This window comes from Pongo abelii, chromosome 2, assembly GCF_028885655.2.
Source record: "Pongo abelii isolate AG06213 chromosome 2, NHGRI_mPonAbe1-v2.0_pri, whole genome shotgun sequence".
Taxonomy (NCBI): Eukaryota; Metazoa; Chordata; class Mammalia; order Primates; family Hominidae; genus Pongo; species Pongo abelii.
This window is the reverse complement of record NC_085928.1, coordinates 202178847-202195576: the sequence shown is the minus strand read 5'-3', so window position 1 is coordinate 202195576 and position 16730 is coordinate 202178847. Positions and strand designations below refer to the sequence as shown.

The following is a 16730-nucleotide window of genomic DNA, read 5'->3' as shown; positions in this document are numbered from 1 at the left end:
GAGACTAAAACTCTCATTCTATGTTTCACTGAGGTCAGTAGTAATAGGAATTACTAATACTATTAGTAATTTTCTTCAATATAATAGTAATTTTTTTCTATTATTCCTGGGATTTTTACCTGAGATTTTGATTACTAAGGAAAAAAATGTTTTAAGGAAATTAAAGAGGAAGTTACTGACATTAGGAAAAGTGGTGATTTTCCTGACCAAGCTGTGGCCGTGTAATACGTTTTTGTATATACAGAATAGTCTCTTCAAAAGCATCTTGTGTGCCTGTGTTTGATGTTGTTATATTTGATTTTGATTTCCAGGATAAATTTTAGTTCCTCATTTACATGTTAAGGGCGAGTAAATGAGGAATGGCCAATCACTTTAGTTTACAAAACATATTGCTAGGATCAGAGCACAGACTTGGCCACAGTCCTGAATGATTTTAACCTAACTTCAAGCCTGAGCAAGTTATTATCTCTGGGCTAAAGGTTGGCTAGAAAGGCAATCATGTTTTTTGGTTTTGTATGATGAATCTTTGTAACCAAAGGCTAATAGAAACTACGTGTCATTGCCTTTCATTTGTTCTTAACAGAGGACATGGATTTCAAGCTTATTGGATTTAAGCATTTGCTGATTCACCTTTAAATCATTTCTCTTTTTTGTCTTTTTTTTTTTTTTCTACAGGATGTTTTCACTCCAGAATGCAAATTCAAGGAATCTGTGTTTGAAAACTACTATGTGATCTATTCTTCCACACTGTACCGCCAACAAGAATCAGGCCGAGCTTGGTTTCTGGGACTCAATAAAGAAGGTCAAATTATGAAAGGGAACAGAGTGAAGAAAACCAAGCCCTCATCACATTTTGTACCGAAACCTATTGAAGGTATGAAACCAACAGACTGTCTTTGTTGGACCCTTATCTGTGTGTTGACATCAGTTCTGCTTCTTGCCCTTTTGGTCCAGAGAGTTTGCCTGGAATGCAACAGATCAGAAGAAAGATTCAAAACAAATATTCAGAAAACACAATAGTATCTCTTCCTTTTTTTTTTTTTTTTTTTTTACTTTCTTTTGAGACGAAGTCTTGCTCTGTCGCCCACACTAGAATGCAATGGCGCAATCTCGGCTCACTGCAACCTCCTCCCAGATTCAAGCAATTCTCCTGCCACAGCCTCCATAGTAGCTGGGAATCTTTTCCTATTAAAAAAAAAAAAAAAAAGGAAAATTCTATTACAAATACTTGGCAGTTTAAAAAATGCCTGAATATAGAAGCTGGAAAAATTTTGGAAGTAGAAAAGAAGTGGTAGTTACTATCTAGTATGCAGTTTCCTCCTTTTTTAAACCTAATAATTTAATTTCTCCAGATACACTCTTGAAAAACAAATGATACTTTTATATTTACTGTATTGCATTATATCCTTCTCAGGTGAGCCTATAACCTTTCCTCTCATAATCATTTAATTCTCTGTTCATTTATTTCAAACTGACCATTAGAATAAACTTTTTTTTTTTCTGAGGAAACCGATTTTTGGCAGCTAGGCTATGTTCCCTCAGAAATTCCTTAGCTAGGATGAGAGTATATCATTTGGGTAACCACATTTCCTGAATTCAGCCAAGGTTTCTACTACAGGCTAAGTAAGCTTGTTTCTCCTCTGAAAGTCACATTATAATCACTTTAAACATTGGCTCAGCATCCTTGTCTGAGGAAATGAGAAAATTGAGGCAGTGCATTGCAACTCTGTGACTTAGTCAAGCTTGCTGTCCCCTGAATATCTCATATGGCATGGTCAGTCAACCAGTGTACACAATGCCTGGTGCATAGTACATAGCACTGTGACTGCAAACATTTAAGTCAATACTATCTTCCAATGTTCCAAGCACTGGATAAAATGTGATATTCAAAGCCCCTAGCCCCTCTCAGGACTCTCTTCACATGCTGTGTATTCAGCATATGAAATGAACTTTTCTTTCCTGCAGTATATTTTCACTTTATTTTATTTTTTTTTGAGATGGAGTCTTGCTCTGCCACCCAGGCTGGAGTGCAGTGGTGCAATCTCGGCTCACTGCAGCCTCTGCTCCCTGGGTTCCGGCGATTCTCCTTCCTCAGCCTCCTGGGTAGCTGGGATTACAGGCGCACACCACCACGCCCGGCTAATTTTTGTATTTTTAGTAGAGACAGGGTTTCGCCATGCCAGGCTGGTCTCAAACTCCTCACCTCAGGTTATCTGCCCACCTCGGCCTCCCAAAGTGCTGGAATTACAGGCGTGAGCCCCCATGCCTGGCCTATTTTCATTCTTATTGGCCTCATTTTGTTCATCACCCCTGCTCCTTTAGTTTTTATCCATTTATCTCATCTGCCTGGAAAATGTCTATTAGTCTTTGTAAAAAAATAATTCAAGAGTCAATATTTCCATGATGGCCTTCTTGACTTTCTTCAAGTAGAACTAAACATTCTGTCACCTTGTCATTGCATACATTTCTCTCCCATAGAAATTATGACATTAAATTTGCCCAGTGCCACTCTGTCTCCTCTTATTCACGGTTAGCTCACTCTTTGAATGAACAGAACATGTTTTATTTTTCTTCATATCTCCCTTTGTCTTCTATAATAGTTGGCGTATCATAGAGAGATATTTGATAATAGTTGTCTGAAAAGTGAACATGTGAATGAATTAATGAAGAGAAAACTATAAAGACAAAGAAGAATATATGTGCCAGAGAACTTCATGATATTCTTAGAGGTGTGACACATGTTTACGCAGAGCCAATAGTAAAATGTAAAGTGATGCAATATATAGGATTTATATTGGGACTCAGAGAAAAAGGCTATTATTTTCACAAAAAGTAAGATATCATTGAGAAGCTAATATTTAAACTTACCTTCAGGGCTAGGCCAGGTTCCTGCAATTTGAGATGAGAGGTAGGGATTAGGCAGACAAAAACACTCCAGGTGCGGTGTGAATAAAGGCAGGAAAGTGCCTGCTTCTTAGGGTTAAGCAAAGGGTACCTGAGAAGTAAATAATATTTTCACAGGGAAATATATGGATTCTCAAAAATGAAATGTTTGATGAATTATGCTCTTAATTATTGCATCATTTTTATTTGTTCATTTACATTGATTTTCTTCTTGTTATGAAAGTAGTACAAGGTCATTAACAATTTTGGAAAATTTAGGAAAGTATGAAGAAAAGAAATCCATGTGTTTTGTTTATTCCCTTTACGGATAATGCCCTTTATATTGAACTTCACCCTCATGACCCCACTTAAAAATACACCTAGGCCGGGCTTGGTGGCTCACGCCTGTAATCCCAGGACTTTGGGAGACCGAGGTGGGCGGATCACAAGGTCAGGAGTTCGAGATCAGCCTGACCAACATGGTGAAACCCCATCTCTACTAAAAATACAAAAATTAACTGGGCGTGGTGGCACGTGCCGGTAATCCCAGCTACTCAGGAGGCTGAGGCAGGAGAATCAAGGAGGCAGAGATTGCAGTGAGCCGAGATCGCGCCACTGCACTCCAGCCTGGGTGACAAAGCAAGATTCTTTCTCAAAAAAAAAAAGTATATATATACCTATAACCTACCCTCCTAATTTTAGCTGCTATCCTGTACTTTGGTTAATCAAGTTTCCTCTTGGGTCTGGATGACCATGTACCTGTACAACTGGACATTCCTATATTTATGGATGAGAATTAAGGTTGTCTTCACACAACACAAACCCATATTAACAGCAGCTTAATCATATAAAGTTTTTTATTCTCTCACAAAACAAATCTAGAGACCAGCTATCCTAGCTGGTACTGTGCTTTCCCAATTGGTAGGGCCTTGGCTGCATCCAGCTTTTAGTACCTCTCTCCCAGTGTTTTGCTATGGCTTATTTACAACTGTGCACTGCACCAGGAACACAACCACACATGCTGGCCCTGGATCTGCCCTTCTGCCCGTGATCCAACCAGCATCTTATTCCAGCCAGAGGGCAGAGGAGAGGTGAAGAAGACAGAAGGAAGAGCCACGGCCAGTTTTCTTTTCAAGTTGTCCATGGTAACTGCCATATGATACTTATCCCACTGGCCACAACCTAGTCAGGTAGTCACACTTAGGTGTAAAGAAGCTAAGAATGTAGTCGTTTTTTTTTTTTTTTTTTTTGATAGCCATATACCAAATAAATATTCTGTGACTAGGGGTTATGGCACAATGGGTATTGAGACACTAAAAACTCTGCTTCAGCCTTCCATCCTCTTAATTTTAGAATATCTCTGATTTCCTAATTTTCTGATTGACATCTTTTAGTAGATTATCGTGTTTTTACTTTATGTTATTGACTGATCCTTTAGAATGATTTTCTTTTTGTTCTGGGAAAAAAAATGCATTCTAAATCAGACTCACTAATACTTCGATTCACTTCCAAGGATTTTTGTCTCTCTAGGTGTGAAGTATATAGACTATGAAGATAATTACTTCCAAAAATGAAAAAAAACTGAATTGGTTTTAGGCCAAATACCTTCTCATTCCCTATAAATGTCTTTACCTTTTGTCTTAGGGAACTAACTTTATTGAACAACCTTAGCCAACAGTTGTATAAATGCTTACTCTGTGCAGGTGCTATTCTAAGCACGTCTCAATTACTGTCTCTTACTTTCCGTTCCATTTGTATGAAGTAGGTTCCAGTATTATCCGCATTTACAAACATGAAAAATGAAACACAGAGATATTGAGTAATTTGTCCTAAATCATGCAGCTAGCAATTGGCAAAGCCAGAATTGAAACCAAAGCATTCTGACTTGAACAATCAAGTTCTTAAACCCCATTTAAAACTGGTAAGATAGGCTACAGTCAGAGGTCTGAGAAAGATGTAGATGTAACTTCAATATAGTGGGCCCTAGTAAATGATCTTGAATAAATGTCGCCTAATTGCTTCTCTTTTTAAAAATCTGCAATATATCCCTACCCCTTAGAAATAAAAGTTCTTGCAGATTAATGGAGATCATCACGCTCTTATAACTGACATGAAACACATGAAATTGGTTGGTTCTCTTCTGCCTCCTATGTGCTTTGATGTCATTATAATACAGAAAATGTGAACAATTACCTTATGATTCTCCTGCAGTTATACATTATATCATTAAATGATTTTGACAGGTTACCATTATTATCAAAGATACGTACACTTGAGGTTGTGTTAAGCATTAATCTACTGGACATTGAAACCTTTTTCCTCGCTGCTGGATACTCAAATTATTTTTGCTGCCACCATTACTGCTATTACTACTCTTACTACTTCTGTATGCAGTTTATCAATTTACAATTTGCTAGCCAGGTTGCATATGTTATCTCTGTTAAGCCTCACAATAGTTCTGTATTTTTATCCTATTTTATAGATGAGGAAATGTAATTTGAAGTAATTAAGTAACCAGTCCAAGACCACAGGGCTAGATAAATACAGAACTGGGGTTGCAATGTCACGTAACCTCTGCACTATGTTGCCCTTCAATCTGAAGTAAGCCTATGAATATGCAAATACTCAGAAAAGTCAGTGATAGCAAAGCAGAAACCTTATACTGTGATGCAATTTGAATAGTAAACTAGTTTTAAATCATGCAAAATTGAGACAGGAATACATGATATGATGAGAAACACATTGGTAAACAATCAGATAAAACAGTTAATAGAATGCCATATTCAAGCTAGGCAAGAAAGAATTAACAATGCATCACTTCTTTTCTGGTGAATTCTAACAAGTTTTATTTCCTACTCAGCAAAAAAGAATTGGACCAGATGATTTCTAAAGTTCTTTGGCAATGACATTGTGTGGCAGTCGTTATAAGCCCTTTACTGTAAAACCATGTTCCTTCATAGAACCTAGCATAGAATTTACATGTAAACATGGTCTAAACATATTTTCTTTATTGAATTATTGAATAAATAAATTACAGCTTTATGAGCTATTTCCATTATTTGTGATTTTTTTTTTAATGAAGGGATAGGATGAAAGGCATCCTAGCCATAACTTACATTTAAATAGATTTTAGGACAGACGCAGTGGCTCACACCTGTATTCCCAGCAATTTGGGAAGTCGAGGCAGGCGAATCACTTGAGGCCAGGAGTTCAAGACCAGCCTGACCAACATGATGAAACCTCATCACTACTAAAATATATGAAAATTAGCCAGGTGTGGTGGTACACACCTGTAATCCCCGCTACTTGGGAGGCTGAGGCAGGAGAATCGCTTTCAACCCAGGGAGGCGGAGTTTGCCAGGAACTGAGATTGTGCCACTACACTCCAGCCTGGGCAACAGAGAAAGGCTCTGTCACAAAAATAAGTGAATAAATAAATAAATAAAGTTTTTGATAATATTTTTCCATAGGGCAGGTATAAAGCACATAACTAGATGACACTTTTAGAAAACGATTAGAAAATGATAGCTCCATAAGAGATTAGCTAACTTGCTGCTAACGGGTTGACCAAAAGAATTATTGGCTATTTTGTTTGTAATGTTTAAAGGCATTTTTGTAACCCTGTAAGCCCAATGCTAATACTGTTAACATCCTAACAGGGTCCAGCACTGCACGGTAAATGAGCCCTTCCTTTGTGAAGGGAACTGACCTCTTAGGGAGGAAAAGCCAAAGTAGGTTATTTTTGGTTTTGGGTTTTGCTTTTGTTTTTTTTTGTTGTTGTTTTTTACTGCTTATTTGTTTTTCAAATATGTCTGCCTTTATCCCAGTCCCACTGGTGTTTTCTTTTGAACGTCAGGATTCCCAAAATTAAGCTCTGCCAGTTTGAGGATGGTTAGGTCCTACACTGATAACATGATAATAATTACCCACCAGCCCATTTCTCTTCACTCTTTCACATCTCATCCTGTGTTTAGAGAACAGGAGGGTTAATGAGGGGTTTCAGGGTCACCTATTCTGATAGACAGACTTGATATTTAAGCACATTACTATGTACATTGCACATAAACCTCACTTACATGGGTCCCCTCCCCTGGAATTTTGGACAACAGCACAGGCTTCCTGATTCTCAATTCTGCCCTTTCAGAGTATTGTTCAAAGCACAGATAAGTAAGTAACTCCCCAGATGTAAAGTGTTTTAGTGGTGACCTCCCCCTTCAGCATTAGATACAGCAGTCAAATACTCTTTGACAAAGAACAAAATACAGTCTCCTCCTTTTCTCCTCCCTCCTCCTTCAAGAAGCATATTACTGAGTTCCTGCAGGTGGCTGAGTATTCAGGATTTGGTTCTTCCCTTCTGAAAAAAAAAAAGAAAAATCTGTATACTTTGCAAAGATTTAAGCTTCAAGAGCTGAGACCTGGAGAAATAAATATATTTCCAAATAAGATAACTAAGGATCATTTGAGAGCCATCCATACAGAAGTATTAAACTTGGAATAAAGGAATATTGATTTATTTCTCCCAATTTATTTGGTAGTGGGGAGACACTACTGACACACACACAAACACACACGCACACTCACACACACTTGGCCATATACATGTTATCCATTTTCTTTGTTAGAACTGGTGCTTTAAGCTCATAGAATCTGATTTAAGACTCTGCAGAATGTAAACTGCTGTTTTCCAAACATCAGTATCAGAACCATCTGTAGTGTTCCTAGAAGCTAACAGATTTTCAGACCAAATCTCCAAAGTGATCTGATGTTTGAAACCTAGGTATGACCTAGGACTCTATAGGTTTAAAACCGTGTCCAGGTGATTTCCGATGGCATTGAGTTTGAGATGCAGTGTTCTGAATTTGGTGTTTCTAAGCTCCTTTTGGTCAAATCTGGCCATGGATGATTTAAATTTATTCATATTATTGTGATCAATATATTGGACTAAATCTAATGTAATATAAATTGTCCCTTTGACATGAAATTAAGTATACTATATATGTTACATTTTTACATTCCCTGCTACTATCAAGACAGGTATGTTTTAGTCCAGGGTTAAATTCCTATATGAAGTCAGTAGAGGTAATGCCAATTATTTTATTAAATTGACACCTCTTAGAGCAACCTAATAGAAATCAGGTAACCAAGAATACAGAAGTGTCTAATTCTTTGGGTCAAAATTTGGCAATGATTTGCTAAGCAATTTTTGTTTGAATGAAAGCAAGTGTATTGGAGAAGTCAAGAAACAGAGGAATGGCCACTCCATAGGCAGAGCAGCCTTGCTAAGTAATTTTGAGAAAATAATTTATCTCCTTCCACCTCAGTCATCTCTAAAGATAAAGTCTATTATAAATTCCACCTGCTTCAAAGGAATAATATGAAAATTAGACATTGTAAAAAAGTTGAATTTCTCAAGAGAATTCTGTCAGATCAAACATGAAATGCATTTTTCATTTTGTCTTAGAAAATGGACATTGTCTTATTGTGTTTTGTATTGGAAAAATGCTGTGAGATGTGGCATTGCATGAGAAATTAAAGGCAATGAAAATGGAATCTGGAAGGAAAATAACAATCCCTTCAAAACTACATAATAAGACACCAAAGAACAGAGCAAATCAGGAGTCGTGATGTTATAAAACTCCGACTGGTAGGACACTAATGCCAAATTTGATATTTTTATTTCAATAAACTGGAAATAGAAATAAATGCCTTGGTTCTCTTTTGGATCCAACCATACTAAAAGACAAAAGCAGAAAGATGGAGCAAAAAGGAACCTCTCTGACAGTAATTGTTTTAATTACAGAAAGGATAATAGCTGCAACTGTTTCTTTTGCGTTTTGGGTTTCTGCCAGCCTATGATACTTTCCTCCTGCAAACCATTGTAACTTATTCAAACCAGCTTTTTCTGATTTCTGAATGTAGTCTTTAATACAACCCTCTTACCTCTTCCCCACACATTCTTCCTCTTTCTCCCTCTTTGTCCCTCATGCAAATATTGCTTTTTCTTTCTTTCTAAATGAACATACAGATGCTTTTGTTCACAACGTTATAGTGGTTAACTCGTTATAGTAAATATGTATAGCACAGTGAATGCATTTCTAAGGCAATATATTTCTTCCAAACCAGCACTTAAAATTCTCCAACAGTTCCAAAAGGATTCCATGTAACATTAATTAAGGTGTGAAATTGCTTTATTTAAATTGCCCACACCCTTCTATGATCTGCTATTAAGACAATTAAGTATCTTCAATGGTGCATTAACTAACACAGCAGTCTAACCTTTTAGCTTCTTGGAAATTACAGAGGACCAAGGAAAATTCAATTAAATTTGTAGTAATAAAATGATTAATCATATTTCGTTTGTCTTTGATGGCAACTAGTAGTCGATGGGGGTTCTTTATAGAGTTTAATTTTTTAGTTTTATTAAAAACAGAAGTTAAATTGTTTTTATTTGGAAAACAGAATTTGTCAGAACAACTACAGTGTTCCCACACACAGGTTGTTCAACTCTCCACTACAGAGTGATATTGACACTTAAAAATTAATACCTGGTTCTCCTCATTACTACTAGCACTCTCAAATTTCAAAGGATCTGTCACGAATACAGCAACAATATAAAGTGATAATTAGTAGCAGCTATACTACCTTATATTCCATTTGAATGGCATATTGTCCTTTCAACATGCTTTCTGAACCAGAGTATCATTTAATAGCCACTAAATCCTTGGAAGTATGAAGGTTAAGATTTACTATCCCTATTTTAAACACGAGGAAGATGTCATTTCTAGAGGTTAACTCATTCAGGTGTATACAGCTAGAAAGAAGCAAAACTAGAATTGTTACCTTGTAACTTCAGATGTCATGCTTTTCCTACTACAAATGTGATGTGATATGATTGTGTGTGTGTGTGTGTGTGTGTGTGTAAATAGGCATTGTCATTCCTTAAAGTTATTCAATTTAGTTACTTAATCAGTTGTGTGTGTGTGTGTGTGTGTGTGTGTGTAGTGTGGAACTTCTTATGAATTAGAATCTGCAGAGGCAAGACATAGATACAAATATGGATTCTTAGAAGACCCAGGTATTTCTCATGGAAGAATTAAGGACAGCAACTCTACAAGTTGAGTGTGCATCAGAATTACCTAGAGAGCCCACTAAAGCATAGATTGCTAGGCCCCATCTCCTGAATTTTTAATTCTGTAGGTTCGAGCTGGCCAAATAATTTGCATTTCTTAACGTTCCTGCTGTTGGTAGTGGTGGTTAGAGGTCATGCCTTGAGAATCACTAAGTTTAGGGAACTGTCTGTTGCAATGATCCTTAGAATCTCTTTCCTTTCTAGACTCTATAATGCACCATCTATACAAGGAAAGGTAAGGGTGGTCATCAACTTTCTTGGTTTATTTTCTGTTTCATTGATTTTTCTTATTTCTGTGAAGATGAGGCTTATTATTTGATTATTCAAATATCACTAAACTAAAGGAGCTTGATAAATATTGTCTACCGTATAGTATTCCTTGCTCCATTTGTGTCAAAGTCATCTAGTTTACCTTTATATTGGTCAATTTCAGGGAACTCAGCCCAAGTTTAGGACCTTAGATAAAGTAAAGATTCACTGACTTTAAAGGTGAAAGGAAAATCAACTTTACTCCAACCAAAGACTTCTTCAGTTAGTCACTATAGCATAGTAGATAAGAATATTCATTTGGAACATAACTATGAAACACCTGCTAAGTGTCTTTCACTGTACTAGTGAAAGACAATTTTGCCTTGATAGCGTTTATGTCTAGAAATGGGTAAAAAAAATACGCAATTAAAAATAAGCAAGCATTTTAAAACATCACTAGAGATTAGTTCCAAGAAAAAAAAATGGGACTATTTTAAAAAGGATGATGAAGTTAAATTTTTTAGAGAAGATGACGTAAATGATGTTTGAACAGTAATCTGAATGAAATTTAGTAGTAAACCATGCAAAGATGTGGTACAAGGTTTTTGCAGGCAAAACTGACAGATTCCAAAGGCTTTTATAGAATCCAAGGATGCCTAATAATGAGCAAGAAAGCCAATGTGACTAGAATGGATTGATTAAAGGAATGGAAGGTAGGAGATGAACTTAGAGAGAAAGGAAAGACTGTGTAAATTGAGGGCTTGTAACCACCTTCAGGACTTTAGATTTTATGGTTAATGTGGTGGGGATTCATTATAGATTTTGAGCAGAATTGCAGAGAAATCAGCCAGGATCTTAAGCAAGATAATATTAGATTGGACTCTAGGGTTTTATAACTAGAGGTAGAGAGAATGACTTTGAATTTATTTTGAAGTTAGACCTGATAGAGCATGCTAATGGATTGGATGTAGGTTGTTAGCTAAAGAGAGAAATCAGGGATGACATTTAGGTGTTAGGCATGATGAACTGGGCGAATAATGGGTCTGTGTGCTGAAATGTGTACACACACACACACACACACACAACTTAAATATGACATTTTAAAATCACTTGTAATCCCCTAGTAGTGGTTATTACAACTCAGACACTACTGACATTTTGGGACTTTGGGTTGTATAATTCCTTGTTGTGGGGCACTTCCCTGTGCATTGGAGGATATTTAGCAACATCTATAGCCTCTATGTTCAAGATACCAATAGCAGATAATCCTCTCTAGTGGTGCCAGACAAACATGTCTCAGACATTACGAAAGATTCCCTGAAGGCAAATTCACCACCGCTTGACAACCACTGCCCTAGGTTCTATGACTACTTTTCAAATGGGGAGACGATCTTGTTTGGAAAAATTATTCTATTGTGTGGAACTTTCTCACATTATAGAATATTAGCAATACCAACCTGACCTCCGTCACTATAGTTGTGACAAGAAATGGGGAGAATAATTCCCTGATTTCTTCACACTGCCAAGAAAATGAATGTAGTTGCTGACTTACTCCTGGGGAACACTAACATTTATTAGAAAAGGAGGCTCCTGCAAAGGAGAATAAAATAGAGTAGCCAGTGATTTAGCAGAAAGACTAGGATATTTTGACTGATGTTCAAGAAACCAAGTGAACACATCTTGTCAAAAAGGAGGAAATAATTAACTGTATCCCACACTGCTGGAGTGTCTAGCAAGCTGCTAAATGAGAATTGATCATTGCTTTTGTAACTCGTGGTCAGCAGTGACTTGACATGAGTGATTTTGGTGAAACAGTGAGAAATAAGTCTGAATGGAAAGAATTAAATGATAACTGGAGGCAAAGAAAAGAAGAAGGTAATATTGAATGTTAAAGTTCTTTTGAGAACTGCTGCTATAAAAAGGAAGTAGAGAAATGAGGAGGGAGCTGGTGAGAAACATGACAGTTACATGGTAGGGTTCTTTGTTTTTAAAGCTATTTCATACATTTATATACTGATGGGAACAATCTGGGATAAGCAGACATTGGGATTACAGGAGAGAGGGACACCAAAGAACACTGAGTAGAAGGGCTGGGATCAAGTATACCGTGGCACTCTAGATTTAGATAAGAACTGCACAGTGCAAGCACTGTAACAAGCAGGAGTCAGAACATGTGGGGGCAGATGTGCATAGGTTGGTAATTTTTGCCATGAAAACATTTCTCATCTGATTCTCCTTTCTAAGTGAAATGCAAAGTCAGATAGTTTATTGTCTTGAAAAATAAAGAGGAAGAATAAGAAGGAGAGAGGGAGAAGGAAGGAAGGAAGGAGACAGAAAGAGAGAGAGAGGGACGGAGGGAGGGAAGGAAGGAAGGGAAAAAAGAGAGAGAAAAAGAAAGAAGGAAGAAGAAAGAAAAGAGAGAGAGAGAAAGAAAAACAAGAGAAAAAAGAAAGAGAAAGAAAGAGAGAGAGGGGGAGGGAGAGAGGGAGAGAGGGAGGGAGGGAGGAAGAGAGGGAAGGAAAGAAGAAAGAAAAAGGAAAGAAAGAGAGAGAAAGGAAGGAAGGGAGAAAGAGAAAGAGAAAGCGAGAATGCGAGAAAGAAAGAAAAAAGGAAGGAAGAAAGAAAGAAAGAAAGAAAAGAAAGAAAGAAAAAAGAGAGAGAAAGAAAAGAGAAAAGCAGGCAGGTCTATTTCCTGAGTCTGTGGAGGGGCTGAGGTGGTATTGGAAGCTTGAGGTACAAGAAGGTGTGAAATAAGTCACTTGAGAAGAATGAGAGAGCCGATTGACCAGAAAGATGTAGTAGAATTCCAGAAAGTGCTGTGTACAACCATGAGGTTTGGGGTCAAGGTTTTGACTTACGACCAGTCAAAACAGTTTTATGTTTTTCAGCATATTTAGACATACTCAGCTGTTAGGCTATCAACTTAGAGCAGGGGCACCAGGGTTAATCTCAAACGGATTTTAAAGCTGACTGCCCTGTATTGCTATATTACTTTGGACAGGCTACCCTCTTTGTTCTTCAGTTTACTCAACTGCAAAACAGGCCACTAAAAGTATCTATTTTTATGGTCATTTAAAAAACTGTATGTATAATGTGCAGGCATATAGTAAGTGCTCAGTTAATCTTAGATATTATTATGAGGATGACTAATGCTTAATAGGAGAGTACCCATAGGGTGGTACTTGGCACCCGGTTTATTATAGCTGTGTGCTTTATAAATAACAGCAATGCCCAAGATTTTACTTTTTTCATCCTTTTAAGAAAGTCATTGTTTCACAGTAATTTTTTCAGAAGAAATTTGTAACTAAAATAGAAGTTATTGTTGAGTGTGAGAAGTTGTAAATAGGGAAATCTGAACCATCACGACGGCAAAGAAAGCCTGCATATTCTGATAACTGCATTTGCAACAGAGGCACCAGTGAAAAGAATGTAATAGAAAAATATTAAATAGAAAGCTTGCCCTGGAAAAAATCCATACCTAATCCTACAAAGAGAAAATGGATTTTTTTGACAATACTTCAAAGCTCAGTGATATATATTTCACATTTCTCTTTTCTAAAAGTGTAATTGTTCACTTTAAAATGAAGCAAGAATTAAATAAATAGAACAAATACCATATGTCATCACAACGTCAATCTATTATGGTCTTGTTCTGACCAAGTGTTCATTTTATTTGTATTACCAGAACTGCAGGGCTTTCTATGGCTACATGGTCAGTGCGTGCTCAGACAGCTGTTAAAATCAAAACCTTCACTGTGCTGGGTCACCTGGTAACTACTGTCTATCTCACAAGTGCATTCTGCTGACATTCAAGGGTTAAACTGGCGATTCCTAGTAAATACTGTGCTTTAAAGTAGTACATACTGTGAGCTGTGTTATTAGAAACACTTGCTTGTCCTTGTGTCTAAAAATAAGGAGGAACACTCTTGCACCAAATCTCTACCTTATTTTCACTCAGAAAGCTGGGTTGAATCTCTCTGTTTCAATCTACGATAGCTCTAGAAAAGTCAAAAGCATGAATAGAAAGAAACATTAAGAAGGAAGAAAATTGAAATGTAAGTCAGAATAGAGGAAAAATAAGAAGAAAAGAAGTGAAATAAGAGTGTGCTTTGATTTGAAGAAAGAGTACGGAAGAACCAAAAAGAAATGCTTCCTCTTCAAAACATGATCGTATTTTACCATTTGTCCAAAACTATTATGATGACACATGCGTTAGAGGAACAACGATATTTTATCTCAGAAATATCCTGGGGTGGAGAGAAGCAAATATTTCTTTTCCTACTCTATGTACTTGACAAATGAATAGAAAGAGGGCAAGCGGCTTGATCAAGGACAACCCAGAAAAGCCAGATGAAAGGGAAATAATATTGTTTGTTTATCATGCAGGCCTTGCATCTTTAGGACACTGAACATCCTTGAAATTTGGGTTCACTGAAACTGTGTTGGAAAAATAGTATCAAGTGCAATCAGAAAGAAACAAAGTTTAAAATCAGTTTTATATTAAGTACTATCTATAACATCATACCTGCTGAAAATAAAATCTGTATCACAAGTGTAGCCCCAAGGTCCTGAGTGAGACACCGTTAACTAGTAACATCCCATATTGTCTAAATTAGAGGATTTGTTTCCAATTTCATATGGGAAGTGCCACTGAATCTGAGTTTTTGTGAAACAGGATTGGGGAACTGGGAAGACAAGAAAGATAGGGAGTTTCTATTTGTTTGTTTTGTTTTCACATTATTTCCAGTCTAGAAATTACTGCTTATCATAAGAACTACAATATCAGATTTGGTTCTCATAGCTGAAGTAGGCTCCAGTGCATAACACAGAGGAAACAGGAAAAAAAATTTTGAAGAAAAAAAAGAGATTTAAAAAAATTCTAGCACCTCCTAAAGCAAGGTAAATCTATTCCTGGTGAAATAATGTTGCTCATTATAACAGAAAGAGATGGAAAAAGTCCCTCTTGAAATACATTGCACTTCGAGCTACTACAAATCAAGGGACTAGGAATCTTTCTGGTTAATAACAAGGATCTGATTATTAGGAAGAGAGAAACTTAATCTGGCATGGGATAAGAATAATTTGAGAACCACAGTTTAGAGTTGTAGAATTTATGTAGCTATTGAAGGTCTGAGCCTAGACAGTTCTCTGGACATACTTGTTAAAGGTTTCCCCTAATTGCTTAATAGTATGTGATTAGAAATTAATAGCAGAACTACAAATTCTAGTACTGATATTTATATAAGATCATGAATAAATTTTACTATAAAGTACATATGATTCCCATTTTCCATGTGGTATTACTAATTCTCCATACTTGTTCATAGCCAAAAGGCCAGAAGCAATGACATTAGTAATTCTTAATTTATTTTTTGTTTGTTTAGGCTTCTTAAGCTCCCCCTAAAACAAAAGAACATGTTTTAGATTGCCCAAATGAACCTCACCTTTCAACTGCGTTCAGAATTATGGTACTTGGAATGGGTATATTAGATAAGCAGTGGGCCTTATACACATAGTGGGTCTTCAGCTAGATTTATTCCTACGAAATTGTGATTGTGTTTGCAAAGCACCAGAACAACTCATAAAAGTTTCAAATGCTGCCAGCCATTGCTTACAGAGTTCATTCAGTGAGATTCAATTTGAATGATTTTTCTTGACTATACTGACTAGTTGTATCCATATCATGTAAACCTAGACATTTTTCTACATAAAGGAATTAATAGATTTCTCTTTATACACTCATGTCGGATGGACATTAACTCTTCATTTGCTATCATATCACTTAATTAACTAAGTATATTAACTCTTCATTTGCTATCATATTGAGGCTGATATATATGATATTCAGGGTTTAAATTTTCTGGCCTGGAATTCAGCAAGCTCTGACACAAATTAGCCTTATCCTTCTTATTCGTCATCACCTCCCTATTTTACCCAGTCCTGTAGTGTTTATTTTTGCACTTATGTCTCATCTGAATTAGGACTAGCTACACTGTACGTGCTCAGTGGCCACATATGGCTAAATGGATGCTATACTAGGCAGCACAGTCCTAGAATATTTTCATCAGATTCCTCTATCCTTTTCCTCACCCTGTACCTCCTCAGTTATATCTCAACTCTCTCTTCCTTAATACAGTTCTAAAACTAATATTTTTTATTATTGGGGAATTGCTGGCTCTTCCTATGCAAATAGAACACCTCTGGCTTTAATAGTCACTTCTTATACTCAGGACAATTCGGGATAAGTTGTTTGTTTGTTTGCTTTTTAATTGTGGTAAAATATAATACAAAATTTACCAATTTAATAATTTTTAAGTATATGTTTCATTGCCGTTAAGTACATTCACATTGTTGTGCAAACATCACCATCATCCAACTCCAGAACTTTTTCATCTTCCCCAACTGAAACTCGGTACTCATTAAATATGAAATCCCCATTCTTCTCCAGCCCCTGGAAAGTACAGTTCTA

At 36.6% G+C, this 16730-nt stretch overlaps 1 protein-coding gene across 2 annotated transcripts in view; it reads left to right on the top strand.

Annotated features, from left to right (window-relative positions):
• FGF12 (fibroblast growth factor 12) overlaps window positions 1–16730 on the top strand; it is a 586961-nt gene that overhangs the window by 561195 nt on the left and 9036 nt on the right. For both annotated transcript variants that reach the window (XM_024244072.3, NM_001132576.1), the window contains 1 exon segment: window positions 676–874. In XM_024244072.3, coding sequence (XP_024099840.1) covers window positions 676–874 — 199 coding nt within the window.